We start from the raw sequence: 20,213 nt of genomic DNA on the forward strand, positions 1-20,213 counted from the left end.
TCCCACTCTCGTCTTTTCATTCTCTCTTTTCTTGCTTTTTGTTGGATCAGATTTCCTCGCATGACTGCTTTGCTGGCCTCCCAAATATCATACAAATGAGTTTCTTCTTTATCATTTAATTCAAAGTATTCCTTCAGTTTTTTCCTATTGTTTTCTATGTCCTCTTCTTTTTTCAATAGATTTTCATCTAATCTCCACTTTCTGGCCGTTTTGATTAATTGCAGTTTCATTACTAAGGGGCAGTGGTCTGATTCTATCCTCGGTAATATATTTATTTCTTTTACATTTATTGTTAATGAATTTGATATCCACATCATATCTATTCTGGACCAGCTTTTAAAACGGTCTGAATAGAATGTATAATCTATTTCTTTCTCGTGTTTTACTCTCCACATATCTTGTAATCCATACTCATTTTTCCAATTTAGGATTGATTTCGGTAGATTTCCACTAATCGAGGTTCTGTTTCCCTTCTTTTCTATACTTCTACTTCTATCTATTTTACTCTCACATACCCCATTGAAATCCCCTAGTATTAACAGTTGATCAAATAATTGGGTATCTAATTGTTTTTTCAATTTCTCTGCGAATGTTGTTTTAGAGTCGTTGGGGGCATAAATGTTGCAGATTAATAAAGTTTTCCCTTGGGTCGTGATACTGACTCCCAGAAACCTTCCTTCATCATCTTTGAAGGCTAGGGTTGCCGGTATATTTGTATCTACATATGTTACAACTCCTCTTTTTTTTTCGCTTGCTGAGGCGTAGAAGACTCTGCCCAATTTTTTATTGACTAAGTGTGCTACATGTTTATGTGTTATGTGGGTTTCTTGGAGAGCAATAATTTGATACTTTTCTTTTTTTAATCTTTTGAATATTTTATTTCTTTTATTCGGCGAATTAATCCCGTTAATATTATTTGAATATATTTTTAATTCTCCATACATTCTTCTTCTTGTGTGTCTTTCTCCTGCTCTTCCTCCTCTCTCTCCGATTCTCCGTACTCCTCCTCTTCTTCCTCTGTTTGTTCGTCTTTATCATGTCTTATTTCTTCTTCTGATCTTTTTAACCTATCTCCTTCTATATTTTCTTCTGTTGTTATTTTTGTCGTCCACTTTGTTTGTCCTCTTGGTCCATCTTGATCATCTTGCCTTTTCGGGGAGTTTCTGCCTTGTCTTCTCCTTCCTTTTCCTTTCTCTGATTCTCTTTTTATCTTGTCGTAGAAATCCTTAGCACACTCCTCATTTAGGATCCAGTACCGTTGATCTTTGTACGTTGCCATCAAACCGTCTCCTTTCTCCCAGCGGAATCTAATATTTTGTTTCTTTAATTCTTCCGTGAGAAAATTATACTTTCTTCTTTTATTCAGAGTCGCTTTTGGATATTCTCTCAAGATTGCTACTTTTTTCCCTTTGTAGAATACATTTTTGTTGCTGTTTATTCTCAGTACTTCATCTCGGACCGTTTTTTTCGTAAAGTTCACAATCACGTCCCTCGCTGTTCTGTTCTTTTTTGCATAGATTGTGTTTACTCGATATATCCTGTCTGTGTGGTTTATCACTTCTTGTTCTGTCCAATTTAGCATTTCTGTCAGGATTTCAGTAACCTTCTCCTGTATATTTTCTTTCGTCTCTTCCACTATGTTTCTTAGTCTTAGTTGATATTCCATATTCTTTGCTTCTATGGCTTCTTGCCTTTCTTCTAATCGGTAGCTTTTTAAATCCATGGTTTTCACTTTCACAGCTATTTCACCCTGTTCTTTCTTCAATTCTTGTTTTTCTTTTTTTAGTTCTTTTAATTCTTTCTGAATGGACGCTATGTTTCCTTTCATAGCTCCCAATTCTTCTTTCAGGCTAGCCATCTGTTCTTGTGCAACACTCTGGTATGCATCTTGCTTCTCCTGCATCTTGTCTTGTTTATCTTGCATAGTCTGTAACTCTGCTAATATCTTTTTCATCATTTCTTTTATACTCATCTCTTTTGGGATTGTATCTTCTGTCATTGAATTCTTCCTGGGTATTCCCTTCATCTCTCTCATCTCTTTCTCCTTCTCTTTCTCCCCTTTACCTTTCGGTGTGGACATCTCTATTCTTATTGCCTTCTTTTTATCTCTTCTAGATTTCTCTGTTTCTTCAGCCTGTCTTCTCCAATAGATTTTATTTTATCTCTATGTGGGTTTTGTTTTATCTCTATGCAGGAGTGCCTATATAAGAATGGGTTGGGGGTTGGGTAGGGAATAGAGTAGTATATATTTTCCCAGTTTTTACTGTCTTCACACTTAATTAGGTTCCTATCGCTCTGTTCCCCTCTTACTGTCCCCCTTTATCTAACTCTAAGTCCTTGCTCAGTTTGATATAAGTCTTCTTTATTGCTTTCAGTTTCCGCCGTGTCTTATTAGTCTTATTACTTATTCTCGTGTTATTTTTAATTTTACCTTTCTTCCGCTCTCTTTCCGCCGTCCCTTGTCCGCCTCTCGTTTTTTCCCGCGTTATTTCGAGACCTTCTGCTTGTTCTCGCTTGTTCTCGCGTTGCTTCTTACCTTGCCTTTCTTCCGCCCTTCTTCCGCCACGTCTTGCCCTTCTCACGTCTTTTCTCGCGTTAAGTTCCCTCTTCTCTTCTCCCGTTGTCTCCCTTCTTTCTCGCGATATTTGCTTAGTTTATTCTCGTTCTTACGCTATGGAGCGGCGTTGCGTGGCGCGCGGCTTCAGGTTTCTCCCTCCCACGCGGCTTGTCTCTGTTTGTTTATCTTCTCTGCCTCCTTGCTTCAGCTTTTTTATCTTATCGCCCAACTCCTCTCCAGATGGTGCCCCTCTGAGATGGCGTTTTCAAGGTCAGTTCTTTCCTTTTCAACTCCTGTCTTCTTATTTTCTTTAGGGGCGCATAGGTACATATAAGTACATCAGGTTTCTGGAAGTTCTCCTTCTTTCTTACTCTCTCTCCTATTAATTTCCCCTTTCTAATTTATATTTGTTTCCTCCTCTTCTCTTTATTCCTCTGTATCTTTATATCTTTATCTCTTTGTTTCTTTGTTTCTTTGTTTCTTATTTATTGTTTACTTCTTCCTCTCTTCCCTTCCACCCCTTTTTCGTTCCTCTCCTATCTTCTTTGTCGAATCCTTGCTTATTATATGTTATATATTCTCTCGTGACACCTTAGGCACAATTAATGTGCACTTTTCTTTTCTTTATATTTCTTTCTTTATATTTTGTCCTTTATTCTCCTTACCCCACCGGGAACATCACCCTTTCTTAGTCAGGTTTTCTGTAATTCTTACCTTCTTTATCCACTATCTCTTTCTTTCTCTCATCTAGAAGAGCCTTCTTTTCCACTTTTCGGATACTTTCTTGTAGTCTCAGTCTCTTTTCTTCATCTCTCTTCTTTGAAAATTATGTCTGCACGTCCGGAGATATACGGGGTGACTTACCCCGTGAGCTACTGCGGCAGCCCGCCTTACCTCGGGGCTCTATTTGCCGGGACCTTCAGGCGCTCCCCCTTGAAATTATTATGGTAGGTATTGGTGGTAAGTTTAGGTAGGTAGGTAAGTAGGTAGGTAGGTAGTTTTTCTGAGAATGAGGCTTTGATGTTTGCTGGTATTCCTATAATTATTAATAAAAATAACTTTGATAAAAGAATGAAAGGAGGAGAGATAAGAGAAGAAGCTAAAGGCTTTATAGTAGAGGTTAAAGGGTGACTCAAAGCTCAGAGTGACCCTTTAAAAAGCACACCACAAATGCCACCCACACACACTTTCAAACTCTCAGTCCCACTAAATAAAGAATCCAGAAAATAAAGGAAAAACAAGATTAAATGCTAGAGCAGTGTTTCTCAACCTGGGGGTCGGGACCCCTGGAGGGGTCACCAGGGGGTTCCAGAGGGGTCACCAAAGACCATCAGAAAACACAGTATTTTCTGTTGGTCATGGGGGTTCTGTGTGGGAAGCTTGGCCCAATTCTATCATTGGTGGGGTTCAGAATGCTTTTGATTGTAAGTGAATTATAAATCCCAGCAACTACAACTCCCAAATGTCAAGGTCTATTTTCCCCAAACTCCATCAGTGTTCACATTTAGCATACTGAGTATTTGTGCCAAGTTTGGTCCAGATCCATCATTGTTTGAGTCCATAGTGCTCTCTGTAGGTGAACTACAAGTCCCAAACTCAACGTCAATGCCACCAAACCCTTCCAGTGTTTTCTGTTGGTCGTGGGCATTCTGTGTGCCAAGTTTGGTTCAATTTCATTGTTGGTGGAGTTCAGAATACTCTTTGATTGTAGGTGAACCATAAATCTCAACGACCACAACTCCCAAATTATGTTTCATAACAGGAGCAAAATAATGTTATGGTTGGGGGTCACCACAACATGAGGAACTGTATTAAGGGGTCGTGGCATTAGGAAGGTTGAGAAACTCTGTGCTAGAGAGAGGCCAAGCCTAGCCAAAAGCTAAAGCTGAGAGTGAGCTGCGGCAAGGCAATCGGACTGAAGCACCTCTCTCTAAAGCCAGGAGGCAATAGACACAGCTTGCATAACTGAGCAATGGAGGGAATAGACACAGCTTGTGTAAGACACATCACGGTTGTTTCTTCTATTCTGATTGGCTCAACAGGTAGGGCTCACAGGGAAACCCGATGTGAGCACATGGCAGCCTCTCTGCATGCTGCATGCTCCCGAATAGAGCAGAAGGAGTCGTGACTGGCAGCCACGCAAGATCTAAAACCTGTCAGAAAAACATGGTGGCAGAGCCCTTGCCTTTATGGGTGTCCAAAGAAGCCAAACAAGCCGAAGAAGCTGAAGACAAACGGCTAAAATGAATCCATGCACACATCTAGTAGATACACCCTAACAGGATGCCAACCATAGCATTTTCTTTCCTTCCCTGTACAAAGAGCAGCACTTCTATGAAAGATGTCTAATAGAGATGCATTGCTCCAAACTGGACAAACCAAAAACAGGACCACACTACATGTTTGTTGCCAATTGCATAGCACAGAACACACTGAAGGCAATGAAGCTGATTATATTTTTATTATAACATTATTATAATGCCATTGCAAGGTGATAGCAATGCTTTTCTTCTCATAAAGGGAATAATATTTGCTAATTGATATGTTGGGCCATACTGATCAAAATTTCAATTTCTAAAAAAATATATTTATTAAAACACAAGTTTTCCAAGAAAAGATGCAAGGATGAGGAAGCATTTCTCAATCTATTATGTGTTCCCAGCTACAGAATCTGTTGCATAGTTGATCTGAAACTGGTAATATGGAGCCAAAGAATTAAACAAGAAAAACAGGAAAATTGCCTGTACCATTTTATTTTGCACATGTGTGCTTTTCAAAAACCTTGAGAATAGATGAATCATGGGGACACAGATTTCAGAGCATAAGGCATAATCAGGAATTAGAGTCCAGTAAATTATTAATTTGCAAGAAGAAAGAGAACTGGAAGCCTCCCTAGCTGTTCATCAGTGTGCTTGTCTAATGGATCATTTTAATGCACGAGTGATGGTGAACTTATGGGCTGTAACTGGTCAGGTATTTCCATAGTAGCCATAAGGACGTTTGTAGGGATACCAAGATGCATGTTTACAAAGCCATTGCACTCCCAACTCTGTTGCATGCCTGTAAAACATGGACCATCTACAAACATCACTCTTAACTTCTAGAAAGATTCCATCAGCGTTGTCTTTGGAAAGTCCTGCAAAACTCTTGGGAAGACAGGCATTTTGAAAGAAGCAAAGACCAACAGCATTGAAGTAATGATTATTCGCCATCAACTTTGCTGACTTGGCCTTGCTTTCTAAATGTCAAATCACTGCCTCTTTATTCTCAACTTAAGAATGGAAAACAGAATGTGGACAGCAAAGGAGATTTAAAGCTGGATTTAAAGCTGAGCTTTTTAAAAGTGTAATAATAATCATTTATTTATTTAATTATTTGTTTGACCACTCATATGACCATTTCAAAATGCAACAGGAGTAAAAGTCAAGGCAAAAAGGAGAGGGCAGCAGCTGACCCTCTATTTACATCCATCCATCTTGCCCTTGGTTGGCCCCTCTTCCTTTTTCCTGCCATTTCCCCCAGCATAATTGTCTTCTCTAAGCTTTCCTTTCTTCTCATGATGTGGCCAAAGTACTTCATCTTTGCCTCTACTATCCTTCCCTCCAATGAGCAGTCGGGCTTTATTTCCTGAAGAATGAGGATGATACATCAAGCAAATAGTTGTTGTGACTGCCTTCCATCTGGAAATCTGTGTCCTCAATGTAAAAAGACAATGTAGATCCAGAATACATCTTTAGGCATTTATGTATCAACTGCCAAGACTCTACCTCTGGAAGCCATGAGTAATTGCCCATGATGAGGGGTGTCATATATCCTGTTGTGAATTATTGCCAGCTGGTTAACATCTCCAAGCTGTATTCCATGATTCAAAGGGAATGGGCAACTAGTGAGGTGTCTGGTGATTACATGGAGCATATGCAAAACTACTAAATACACTCCATTGGAAGTGGTGTGTGGGGGTGTGTATACCCATTCTTACCATTGGGTTGTATAAGACAGGACCTCAGGTAATCAACTTTGGGTATCATGTAAGTATAGCAAATTGTTAGTTAATTGCTGGTATTTTTAATGCATGAATTTCCTGTCTCGTGTGCCGGAAGAACATAGATATTCTGGGATATAGGGCTGTGTAGAAGGGCCCTAAGTTACAAATTATAGCAAGAATGCTGTGTGAAAGAACAGGGAGAGTAGGCATGAGAGCTACCCCACAAACTGCAGTGGCACCTCCCTTTGAAAGTCATACTTTTGTATACACTTCACAGATGGGACCTTCTGTCCTATATAGCATTTATAAAATCTTATAAAACTACGTCTCCTTCAGGATGACTTTTTCTGTTAACACTCTCCACTTTCCTTACACGTTCCATTTTGGTGGCCAGACTGCTAGATCCACACTTTTTAAACATTTTGGTTAGGCAGGCTATGTGTGCTCGCATGTATGTGTATGCATGTGTGAGAGAGACTGAAAGAGAGAATGGAAAAGGAGGGGAGAAGTATGATCAAATTGGATAAAATCACCCCCACTAAATTCCATAGTTCTGACATATAGCCATAATTGAATGTGCAACCCCTCTGTGGATGTGCAAGGATGTCAGAGTCTTGGTTGGCCAAAAAGACGATTGTATCTTACTTCACACATATAGAGAGATACCATTCGATCCTATCATATGATTCCAAGCCATGCTGATAATGTGAACTATTTAGAAATGCATCCTTAATCTTTTCTCTTTTCCCCTCCAGAACTAAATTGGCTTTCATGAACATGTAAAAGCAAATGAAGAGCTCTTTCACACTATGCAATTATATTACTAATAATTCATGCTAATGGCCATGACAACATCACATGGAATCCAGATTTGTAGTTTGATTGGAGGCACACTCCAGGGATTCAATAGGAGACATTCATGGCAAGTAAAGTAGAATACAGTGTTATAATTGTGCAATATGAAAGGGCCCGAGGTCTACGATATTAACATAAATATACAGAAATGTTTCAACTGATTGTCATGTTACACCAAAGTGCTGATACACACTTATTTTAAAATAACAGCCCCTGAATGAACACACTTCAGTTCCATTTATGCAACTGAAGTGTTGTCCTGAGGCAGTAGAGATCAGATCACAGCAAACTATGTGCTATTCATCTGGCTGATCACGAGTGATTTCTCAGATACACAAGTCTGCAAACCCTCATAGGAATAGATCTTACAAGATAGTGAAGGATATTAGCTAAAACACCCTGCAACCAAAAGAAATTGTTATATAAGCTTATTTATCACAAAATAGTAGCTCAATAATTGAGCCTTTATAAACCCATGCTCATCTCAGCTAGTAATGATTGTCAGTCTTTTTGTTTATTTGTTTATATTTTGGTAGTAGACCTTGGCAAACCTATCCAACAATTGTAAACTGCTCTTTCTAACCATGGACTATATATTAATCCAATAAGTGCTGAGCCATTTCCAGCAGACTTGGTGCATTTAATCTGGAAAGTCGCTTGAGCCATAAATCTATGACACACAGTCTTGTGTGGCATTTCATCTTCAGGAAATGCTTGCTGGCTTGTTAAGGAATCTAGTTAGCTTCTGATCTCAACCACTTCCAGATTGTGATTCTTGAATGTCTTGACACGAATCCCCTTTATTCACACACACAAAATCTGGAATTGTTCTGGTACAGCTGCACCAGGAGCTCCAGCTTATCTTGCTATTTGTTGAATACTTCATGTATTTTAAAGTTCTATGCCTTTGCAGTTAGATGGCTTTCCTTAGTTTGCATTTATTGGATCTATGACCTGTCAATTATCGTTAGGTTCCCTGGTCCCACCCCCTTTTAGGGTTTCGGAGGGAATAGGAGCCATTTTGGGTCAGTCCACACAGAGAAGCCTTTCATACAGGACATAAAACCAAGAGCTCCTGTAGAAGGCTTTGTCTTCTACAGCTTGGCCAGGGAGAAAAGGCCCCATAGCTTGGCCAGGGATATACAGCCCCATAGCTTGGCCAGAGAGATGCAGTCTCAGCACAGCTCTTTTGCTGAGGATTTTACAGCCTTACAGCTCCTTTGCTGAGGGAATCCGGTCCCACTGAACTTCAGCCAGCCATCACAGAAACTGAACACCTTCTTTTCCCCTGGAAGTCTACAAAGCTCTGCTTGGTAAGGGTCAAGCCAGAAGCAGTTGGTTCCGGGTGTAGGGGCTCCACGCCAACAGAGGCAAAGACAGACTGCCCAGATAAGAGGTTAAGGATTTCCCCATTAGTTAAAATACAGTTATGAAGATAGTGCCTGTCCCCTGTGGACAAGATTAAGAAAGCCTTGAAGTACCTGTTTGTTTTCAATAATAAAGAACTTTGTTGAACCTTTAAGCAATCTAAAAACTCTGTTTAAGGAAATCCAAAGGCCTTTAATCTGAGGCAGCCCTGGTGTCCCATTGGGCACACAGAATTTATGTCCTGTCTACAGTCTTATGTACAGGCCCAGCGTGCGACAGCACAGGAATGATTAACAGTGATGATTTAACAAGAAATAACTCATCTGCAAAGCTTTGACCTTACAATGTGACCTTTAAATCATGTTTTGTAAGAAAGTGAAGAAGTAAATACACACACACGCACACAAAGCAAAAAGTAAAGCTCATAATAGCTTTCAATCTTACAATTTTCAGTCTGGGGGTTTTTCATGGTGCAAATGGATAAGTTAGAAATACTGGGTTGTTGTAGGTTTTTCAGGCCATGTGGCCATGTTCTAGAAGCATTCTCTCCTGACGTTTTGTCTCCATCTATGGCAGGCTTCCTCAGAGATTGTGAGATCCCACAACCTCTGAGGATGTCTGCCATAGATGCAGGCAAAATATCAGAAGGGAATGCTTCTAGAACATGGCCATATAGCCTGAAAAACCTACAACAACCCAGTGATTCTGCTTATTAAAACCTTCCACAATACAAGGTAGAAATAGTCTTGACAAGATAGTAAGCAGCTCTGACACATACATTGTTCCACCATGATAACAAGTTTGTTACTGAATTGCTTAATTTAGAAGGACATATATGGATATATGGATGGCATGCCTATCTATGGGATGAAAAGGACAGGGTGAATAAAGAATTCAATAGATATATAATAAGAGTCAGCCTTTTAGCAACGTGGAAAAGGTAGAAGAAGGGGATAGAGCCAAAAATCCCCTTATGGCTGCACCCACTGGAAGCTGTGCAGAGACCGGCCACACATACTGAATCTGGAACATACGAAGAATATTTAGTCAGAGAAAGGGCAATGGACACTTAAAGGTAGAGAAGAACTGGGGATAAAAGATTGGTTTTGCTTCTTTCAATTGCATGATAGATTTAGGAAGGACATAAAGGTAGGAATTCCCTCTAAAAAGTCAGAGTTAGAATGTATCTTTGAGAAGGGCAACAAAGGCCTAATATCCAGGCTCTATAATATATATCTTAGAATACAATTTAACAGATAACCAGATAAAAACTGTTATGATTACATGGTCCAAAGATTTAGGTAGAAACATTGATTTGGAAGAATGGGAACATTTGTGGGAAAAGGGGTTTAAATTTTCAGTGGCCAGCTCAGTTAGAGAAAATATGTTTAAAATGTTTTATAGAACATACATAACTCCCGAGTTATTGGCTAAAATAGAGAAAACAGGACAAGGGACTTGCTGGAGATGTAAGAAGGTGAAGGGATCATTTTTCCATGTATGGTGGACATGTAATATAGTTAAAGAATTTTGGGGGAAAGTGGTGAAAGAAACAAGCAATATGATTAACAAAAAGGTTAAGAAAAACCCGGAAATGTGCCTATTAGGACTATTTAGAATGCATATCAGTGCAGGAGATGAAGAAATTTGTCAATATTGTTTTGTTGTGGCAAGACTAATAACAGCCAAAACTTGGAAAGGGGAAAAAGAGTTATCTATTAAAAATTGGAGAGATAATTTAGTAGACTATATCCAAATGGCAAAGCTGACAAATAGCAGCAGAAGAGGAAATAATGAAGAATTTGCAAACAAGTGGGGGCTAGCACTTGAGTATTTGGAAAAAAAGACAAAGGTAAACTTGAAGATTGCCATAAACGGTATTCAGTGAAAGATGATATTTAGGTAGAATCATAGAGTTGGAAGAGACCTCATGGGCCATCCAGTCCAACCCCCTGTCAAGAAGCATATATTGCATTCAAAGCACCCCTGACAGATGGTCATCCAGCTTCTGTTTAAAAGCCTCCACCACACTCCGGGGCAGAGAGTTCCACTGCTGAACAGCTCTCACAGTCAGGAAGTTCTTACTAATCTTCAAATGGAATCGTCTTTCTTGTAGTTTGAAGCCATTGTTCTGTGTCCTAGTTTCCAGGGAAGCAGAAAAAAAGCTTGCTCCCTCATCCCTGTGACTTCCTCTCACATACTTATACATGGCTATCATGTCTCCTCTCAGTCTTCTCTTCTTCAGGCTAAACATGCCCAGCTCCTTAAGCCGCTCCTCATAGGGCTTGTTCTCCAGACCCTTGATCATTTTAGTCGCCCTCCTCTGGACACATTCCAGCTTGTCAATATCTCTCTTGAATTGTGGTGCCCAGAATTGGACACAATATTCCAGGTGTGGTCTAACCAAGGCAGAATAGAGGGGTAGCATTACTTCCCTGGATCTAGACACTATGCTCCTATTGATGCAGACCAAAATCCCATTGGCTTTTTTGCCACCACATCATATTGTTGGTTCATGTTTAACTTGCTGTCCATGAGGACTCCAAGATCTTTTTCACACGTACTGCTCTCGAGCCAGGCGTCCCCCACTCTGTATCTTTGCATTTCGTTTTTTCTGCCTAAATGGAGTATCTTGCATTTGTCACTATTGAACTTCATTTTGTTAGTTTTTGCCCATCTCTCTAATCTGTCAAGATTTTTTTGAATCCTGCTTCTGTCTTCTGGACAGTAGTTGTTGTTTAGTAGTGTGATCCTGTTTTGAGGGTTTTCGGAGATCAGGGGGTGGGGTTCACAGGTGGGGGGAATAGAGGGTTATGGAATGTTAAGGTATAAATAATTGTACAACCAAATCTGATTGTTCATATGTTTAATGAGCACTAAATATTCACTCTTTTGTAAATCTTTTGTATATTTTTTCTTTTTTCATTTTTTCTTTTGTTTATCTGTTTTGTTTTCTACATACACTATAAAACAATATTTTTTTTAAAAGATAACAAGTTTGTTACTGAGATAAGCACAACAGTCTGTTTCAGTGTAAAAATAGTGTTATATGTTTGTGGTTTGAGCTTATATGTCTCCTTGGGGCCTTTTCTCCCTTGATTTCGAAGTGGTTTTCCATTAAGTCATAACGCCACTAAGAGCCCTCTAGCAATGGTAACATGTATTGTGGAGAATGCCAGTTAACGATTTCAAGTACATGTCTGTTCCATTAAAAGCTATATTTTGGAAACTTTGCTCTTGAGCAGTAAGATTATCTTATGATTTATGTAATTAGTTATCAGGGCTATTTTTTGTGGTTTGTCTAATCACTACTTGAGTTGGGCACAGTGGTCTTATCATCATATTGCCCCACAAAGTTTCCATTGTTATGTTTAACAACCTCAGCACATTGAGAGGGGAAAGCATGGGTGATTGCAGTTTTAGAGAAAAGAATCACCCCTCTTATATCGTCAGCAGTCCCATTTCGAGTTCTGCCTCCTTATCACACTCACATGGTAGAGTTGTTGTTGTTTTTCTTATCTTGATGTAAAGGAAGGTTTATAGGGTCTCAACTTCCAGGAAATGTCAGTTGTATTAATATTACGGAGTCAAAACCAGTATTAAATAAAACCATTAAGTTAAAATGGATTTTAACAATTGTTTTATTTAATGTGTAATGTTGTTATATATTGTGTATGTATTTTGTATGTGTTGGTATTGAATTTTTGCCATTGTAAGCCGCCCTGAGTCCCCCTTCCAGGGTTGAGAAGGGCGGGGTACAAATGTTGGAAATAATAAATCAGTAATCTGTAACTATGAGAGCCTTTCAGGCAACAACAGAGAAGTTGCTGTCATGACTTTTGCTGCTGGTTTTGGAATGGATTAAAATGTCACATTTTCCCCTATGCAAGTAAACCTCTGCTATGAATCCCCCACATACTAAAATGTGGAATGCTTTGTGCGAGTGCATGTGAAACAGATCTTGATCATACACCAGTCTTTTACTGGGCACAATTCAAAGTTTTGGTTCTGACATAAAACCCTATAAGGTCCAGGCTGAGGCAGTGTAACATAGTGGTTTGAATATTGGACTATGACTTTGGAAACTAGGATTCAGTCCCCACTCATTCATAGAACCCGACTGGGTGATCTTGAGCAAGTCACTTTCTCTCAAAAGAAGTCAATGGCAAACCTCCTCTAAACAAATCCTGTCAAAAAAAAAACAAAAAAAAAAAACCTCCACAATAGGATCACCTTAGGATTGCCATAATTCAAAAATGACTTGAAGGCACATAATGACCACAACAATCTGGCAAACTGCTTTTCTTTGTGAGCCTTCCCCAACTCTCACATCCTTGGCAGATGCCTTTTCTCAGTTCCACCATTTTCAATGGCAGAATTGATGGGATATTATTATATTGTTTTGAAGTGTTTTTGCACTACAAATAAGAATTTAACAATAAGTTGATTGTTGCCAAATGTAAGCCATCCTGAGTCCCCCTTCGGGGCTAGAGAAGAGACAGGATAGAAATACCAGAAATAAATAATAATAAAGGCCGGAGGTTTAGAACACCTGGTAAATCATCAGCAATTATAAGATCTATCAACTAAAAGGTTGCAAGTTTGAAGCCCCAGGTTGGCGTGAGCTGCCAACTGTCAGCCTAGCTCATTGTTTAACTAAGCAATTCGAAAACAACTTTAGCTGTAATTAGAGAAATTAGGTACCACTAAAAGCGGGGGAGGTGTTTTGTGATGTCATAAAGAAAGAAGATCAGAAAATTCTAGGTGACCAAAAGGAAGGAGGAAGTCCTGACAGCTCTTCGTCATAGAGGATAGAGCAACAGCACCCCCTGGACTCGAGCCCAACCTTCCATGGTACCTGCTTCTGTTCTATCTGTCTTTGTATTGTCCATACAAAGCAGCACTGAATGTTTGCAGTGTATGTGTATTGTAATCCGCCCTGAGTCCCCTTCGGGGTGAGAAGGGCAGAATATAAATAAAGTGTTGTTGTTGTTGTTGTTATTATTGATAATAAATAAATAATTGCCAACTGGCTTAGGAATTATTGTGGAACCCAACACTTTAAAAATAGTAAAATACCCCAACCTTATAGTTGAAGCTTGCGTCATGTGAAGGGCGCTGTGGGTTGCTATTTCTTAAATGTGAAGAACTGTTCATTTTACTACGTGGAATGAAGTCCCTGGTCTCCTTTCCTTGCCCTCCCATCAGCAAAGAAAGTTTTTCTCATCCTGACAGGTTTTTAGAACTAACAGTTCCTGAAGAAAGAGTTTTAGAAGGTGCTATATTGCTTTTACTAGATTATTTTTAAACTGCATTTTATTCTTATTAATTATATGCTTCGAATTATTTTAATACTGTACAGAGTATTAAAATTGTTTTAATACTGTGCATAGTTGAATTCTCCTTTAATTTAACTTTCACGTGTTCTCAGCTGTATTGTGCCTGTTTTCAATTAGAAGCCATCTTGAACACTACATTTTGTGGAAGGAAAGGTTAGGTAAGAATTTCATCATTATCTTCACCATCATTGCACTGTCATGATCAAAGACTCCATCATTTGTATTGTTATTTAAAATTATTGGGGATTCTAGTTTTCAAAAGGTAGTATTTACAATGCAAGGAGGCCCAGTGTTTTGTAAATGTAAATAGAGCTAGAATAGACTTCACTTTGGAGGGGATATTACTGTTTTAATATGTAGTTCGAGATGAACTCAGCAGATAGAATTTTCTGTAGAGATTTCATACTTGTTTTAGTGAGTTGCTTGCAGAGCTGGAGCCATTATGTAACCGAATCTGAGGAGAGATGCAAACATCGCAGATGCTTTTATTATTTCAGACATTTGCCCTAAAGGATTCATTGTGAGTTCAGCTGGATTCCTCCCCACTCCCCCCAATCCACACACATTGTTTGGCTGGGACTATGAAAGCAGCAGGCTAGTTATATTTTTAAGTGATCTCTGAAATGGATTAGATATTTTGGGAATTCATAGAATCATACAGTTGGAAGTGACCACATAGGCATAGGCCATCTGGTCCAACCTCCTGCCATGCTGGAAAAGCACAATCAAAGCATCCCCCCCCCCCCCATGACAATTCATTCTTATATTACATGTAAAGTTCATTTCTGTGTGTGCACAAAGTAAGCACTATTGATTCTATTGTGAACATTACATATTGCACTGTGAATTAGTTAATCCCTATAATTGTTTGTTTACTTGAATGTTTTGCATTGGATTGCAGTTATTGCTTGCATATGCGTGAAAATACATTTGGCCTCTCTGAGCAATAAAACTCTTATATATACAACTGACAAATGAAAAAGAGTGGATTTTATTTACAACACTATCTGCAGGCTGCAGGAGACCAAGATAATGTTTGATTTAGAATTGTAGGCAACTCGTTCCTCATAACCGCAAAGTCAGGGGGATGCCAAAAAATCAGGCAGTAGTGTTGACCCAATGTCTATGAACCAATTCTAGTGTTTTCTAGAATGCAGTGAAGAGCTGGTCTGGACCGTATTTGCACACGTGAATATCTTACTATAAATACAACCAGATATGCATGTGCATGTATGAGATTCAGCACATAATGGAGGGATTTTTTTTTAAAAAAACTTCCACCATATTTATGTCTATTCAAGCTCTGTTTAATATTATAAAGTTTAAAATAAAGAGTTTCAGAGAGTTCTAATTGCTCTCCGTTTGTGCTTCCTTTAAATCTGCTGTGTGTCTGTTTCACAGCCCAATTAGTGGATCAGCTGTTTTGGTCTTTTTAAAAGCAGATCTGTGCTGAAGCAATCTTCACAGGGGGAAGGGAAGGAAATCACATGTTTTTGTGACTGTAGGGAAATACAGCAATGTGAATATGCACACGTTTTGGGCGGAATTGAGATAAAAGGGGACCTTTTTACCCTATGTTTTTTGTTCATTGCAGCATATCAGCGCAGATTGCTGCTAGTGTTGTGTAGCCACCCCCTTTTAATTTAGGAAATGCCAAGTTTTAGATGCTGTGGAGATTAGTCTTGTGCATTTGTATAGGATCACTATTGAAATCATGGAGGAATTTAAAAGGGTCTGGCCCTGAAGGAGATACCCTGCGGACCCACCAAAAAGGGCTCGCTACAATGGTGAGCAAAAGAAGCCACAATTTATTGTTGTTAGTGTCTTAGCAAATTGACCAAGGCTTAACCCTTATTATCCAGTCTGGTGTCCTTGTCCTTAGCAAAACTATAAGTTACTATCTTTCATTGGGGGGGGGGGGGGGTCATGTACAACATGTGATCAGTTTCTGTTTGTTTAATTTGTATGGCCCTGTTTTAGTTTTCAAGCACCAACTCTGAAAATGGCACCTTTATGAATGAGGTTTTTTTTGTCCCACATAAAAAAAGAATATTTTCATCTCATTGGCAACAATGGGTGGGTGATCCTATACAAATGCTCCCCTTCCCCATAGTTTTAGGACTGCTGCTGTTTCCCACTTCAGTTGGGAAGCCTACCTTGCCCCACTGCTGCTGAGGTTTCTTCATAAGAGATCGTTGGCATGGGGCTGACGGCTTGCCTATTCTATTCATGATAAAAAATACTGGGAATTTAATGTCTAGGCTTGAGCAAATTTCCATAGATGCAGCCTTCCTCTGACACTAAGAAAGTACATCTTGCTCCAAGTCACCCACTAAGTTTCCATGGCTTAGAAGGGGTTTGAATTCTGACCTCTTGGAGTCTTAACCCAACTCTCAAAGCACAAGGTCTCTTGTAAAGTAAGAATAGATAGAGCTATCTAAAATGTAATGCCTATATTATTATTTTTAATCTGGAAGAGATCTCAGGTTGTACTTAAGGAAAGATGATTTCAAGACATTTACTCACGACACCTGCACTTGCTTGTGAATAAAACTATAAATAGTTCTAGCATATGCACAATGTCAGTCTGACTGCCTAATGCTGTCCTTTTCTTGAATTTGTCTAGTCTGAGTGGTTTATATAAACAAGAAGAAATAATTGATTCCTGAGCTATTTTCATCGCTTTTTGTTATTGTGTTTTCTTACCTATGGCAACCTAAGGCTAACCTATTATATGGTTTGTTTGTTTTTTTGCAAGAGTTGTTCAAAGGAGGTTTGCTCTTATCTTCCTCTGAGGCTGAGGGAGTATAACTTACCTGAGATGAACCAGTAAGTTTCCAAGACTGGGCAGGGAATCACAGTCCAATGCTAAAACCTCTATATTGTGCAGACTATATCATTTTGTGGTTGTGCTTTCACGGGTTGCTTTATCAAAGAAAAAGAAGAAAGCAAGCCTAGGATTAATTCGTAGCAGCAACATGCCATCTTGGTGCATCAAGATAACATACAGATCAGAACTAGTAGCTCATGCAGTGTATATCTTCCCCCGTTTTGTTAGATTATGACATTCCTTTATTACTTCTCAATCCACAAGCTCTTTGACTTAGAAATGAAGATGAGCACACACACACACACACACACACCCAAGAGTCGGACACGAGTAGACTTAATGTCAGAGGAAACCTTTACCTTACTTATTATCCCTCAAAGCTGGGAGTCAAGGAAGGTTATAACAATGTAGCAATTAAACACAAAGTTATATACAGTATATGTATATTTGAAAAATAAACAAGATATAGTTTTGAAACACAACGGCCTAAATCCATCATGTTAACACACAAATAAATTCCATTGATTTAGTTGGTCTAATTGAGACGAACAATTGAATTTAGGTCAAGGGAATGAAATGCAGTTGAAATGCAAATCAATAAATAAAGTAGAACATCCAGCCATTAACAGTTTCTTCCTCAGTAGCCACTCAAAAGCCTCTTCATGGTGAATAAAAAATTATTTCCCTTTCAATGGATGAGTAATGGGTGTGTGTGTGTGCGTGAAATCTGCAGTTCTGCAGTCAGTGAGTTCTATAGCCTGAGAGCAGCCATCTTTTTGATGACTTGGGGTAATTCCACACTGTAGAATTAATGCAGTTTGATACCCCTTTAATTTCCATTGCTTAATAATATGGAATTGTGGGGGTTGTAGTTTTACAACATCTTCAAACAGCTCTTATCACTAGGCGAGTTTTGCTAATGTTTAGGTGGAATGTCTTTTCCTGTAGGTTGAATCCATTGCTCTCTTAGGCCCATCCTACACTGCCATATACACCAGGGATTGATCCCAGATTATCTGCTTTAAACTAGATTATATGACAGTGTAGTCTCATACAATCCAGTTCAAAGCAGATGATCTGGGATTAGATACTGGATTATGTGGCAGTGTAGATCCAGCCACAGTCTCTGGAGCAGGAGAAAACAAACTTGCACCCTCCTCAAAATGATGTCCTTTCAAATATTTAAACACGTCTATCATGTTTCTTCTTAACATTTTCTTCTCCGAGCTAAACATACCCAACTCCCCAAGGCCCCTTCTACACAGGCCTTAAATTCTGGAAGAAAGTTGGATAAAAGTGGGGGGAAGGGGCTAGATGACACACACCAAAAATGCGTGCTGGATAGAATGTAAAACATGTGATAAAAATTCGCTTAAAATCCACCATTGGTCAAAAAATGCACTGCTACGGAACACTGTATATCCCTGTACTAAAACAAACAAGCAAACAAAAAACCATGAGAGGTCCTTGCAATACACTGGTGTAGACTGCTCCAGCGTTTATCCTCATTTTATAATCCCAAAATAGCTGATGAGGGATGTAAACATGGAGCCAATGGAAGCACAAAAGGAAAGCAATTTTCATGAGAACTCTCTCCAACCATTCCTTTCTTCTCATATTTCTGAATTTATAAGCTTGAATTTATACAGTGGGCACCAGCATCGGAGGCAAGTGAACCCAAAGGAAACTGGTTTCAAGAGGGCAAACTTAAAGGCACCAAGAAGGTGAGGGGAGATGATGATAATAAATCTGCTTGTGTGTGCTTCGTTACTTTTTAATGGATTACCCCACACTTTTGATCAGTCATGTCCATTTATAATAAGACATAAGTGCATCAGCATTTATGTGGTGCAGCACATCTCAGAGGGTCAATAAGAAAAAAATTAAAAAGAAAACTTCTAGTGGATGTCCCATACCTTTTGATGTTCCCTTCAATCCCCATTATCCAAACCTTTCTGGATACCGTGAGTCCATTTTCCGAGACTAATGGCTCAGTGTGAGGACTCTCCTTAAGGTACCAGAGTTTTTAATCTGACTGTCTTACTCCAGATTAAGCACCTGTCCAGAAGTCTACACTACTAGACTTTTTAACCATTTTATTCACCCTTCTCTGGACACATTCCAGCTTGACAATACAGGGTTAGTCAAAATGCATAGGCCAATAAGCCATTCAATTGAATGGCTTATTGGCCTATGCATTTTGACTAACCCTGTATTTTACTTGAAATGTGATGCCCAGAACTGGACACAGTACTCCAGGTGAGGTCTGACAAGAGCAGAATAGAGAGGCATCATGACTTCCCACAATCTAGATGCTATACTCATATTGATACAGCCTAGAATTGCATTGACTTTTTAAGCCGCTGCATCACACTGTTGACCCATGTTCAGCTTGTAGTCTACTAAGACTCAATCATGGTCACTCAGAGTGTGACAGCACGAGTGGCGCCACCTGGGTGTAGAACTTTAAAGTGCAAAGGTTTAAACTGTATAACATGCCCAAACTTGCCTAGTTTGCAAATGTATAGTCGGATTGATTGGTTATTTATAGCTGTCAATCAATGTTGTTTGCACCAGTTATATTGCTTCCTCAGCTCAATTGCTTGGCTTTACCTCTTCCTGGAGGAGGGCAGAGCTTTTCCTTTTCTATTCTACCATCAAACTTTCTATCAGATAGACGTGAGAAAGAGACTTGGCTCTAAAGCCCTTAATTAAGTTACATCTCATCATCAATTCTAAGGTTTTTACACTTGGGACTCATACTTCATGCCCAGATCGCCCTGGACAACGTTGAGGAGACCCAAGCGCCTTCAAACCGGTCCTTTGGCATCAAAAGGAAGACTCTGTGCCTTCAACATAGGCCATTGGACTGGGGGTTGTGTTTGTTCTGACTTTCGAAATTACCTTGGACCCAAGACAACCAGAGACTGTAATGTATATTTCCTTTACCCCCTTTGAAACTTCCAGATTATTGCCTTAAACGGATAACTCTCTGTGAACAATAAAACCTATTTTGAGTTATCTACAGTGTTTTGGTCCTTGGGAGTTCCAATTCTTTAAAGGAAGGCAAGAAGCAATCCCCAGGGGGAAAGATGTCACGTCTATGTCTCTTTCACTAAGAGTTATAGCCCTCAGGCGCGACAGCATACAGAGACCTTTCATTGCTGAGCAGAGAATCAAATCCTAGTCTTCAGAGTCATAGTCCAATGCTGAAGTATCTAGGATCAGGTAAAAAAAAAAGTGAAATCCAACAATGTCATCCAAACAAGAGTGCTGGAT

The 20,213-nt window shown here is 39.3% G+C and overlaps 1 protein-coding gene across 1 annotated transcript; it reads right to left on the reverse strand.

Annotated features, from left to right (window-relative positions):
• Positions 1-928: 928 nt before the first annotated feature.
• On the reverse strand, positions 929-2,080 carry LOC137096586 (golgin subfamily A member 6-like protein 6). Its single transcript, XM_067466264.1, has one exon. The coding sequence runs from the start codon at positions 2,078-2,080 to the stop codon at positions 929-931; it is 1,152 nt and encodes a 383-aa protein (XP_067322365.1).
• Between the last annotated feature and the right edge of the window lie 18,133 nt (positions 2,081-20,213).

This window comes from Anolis sagrei, chromosome 3 (assembly GCF_037176765.1).
Source record: "Anolis sagrei isolate rAnoSag1 chromosome 3, rAnoSag1.mat, whole genome shotgun sequence".
NCBI classification, from domain to species: domain Eukaryota; kingdom Metazoa; phylum Chordata; class Lepidosauria; order Squamata; family Dactyloidae; genus Anolis; species Anolis sagrei.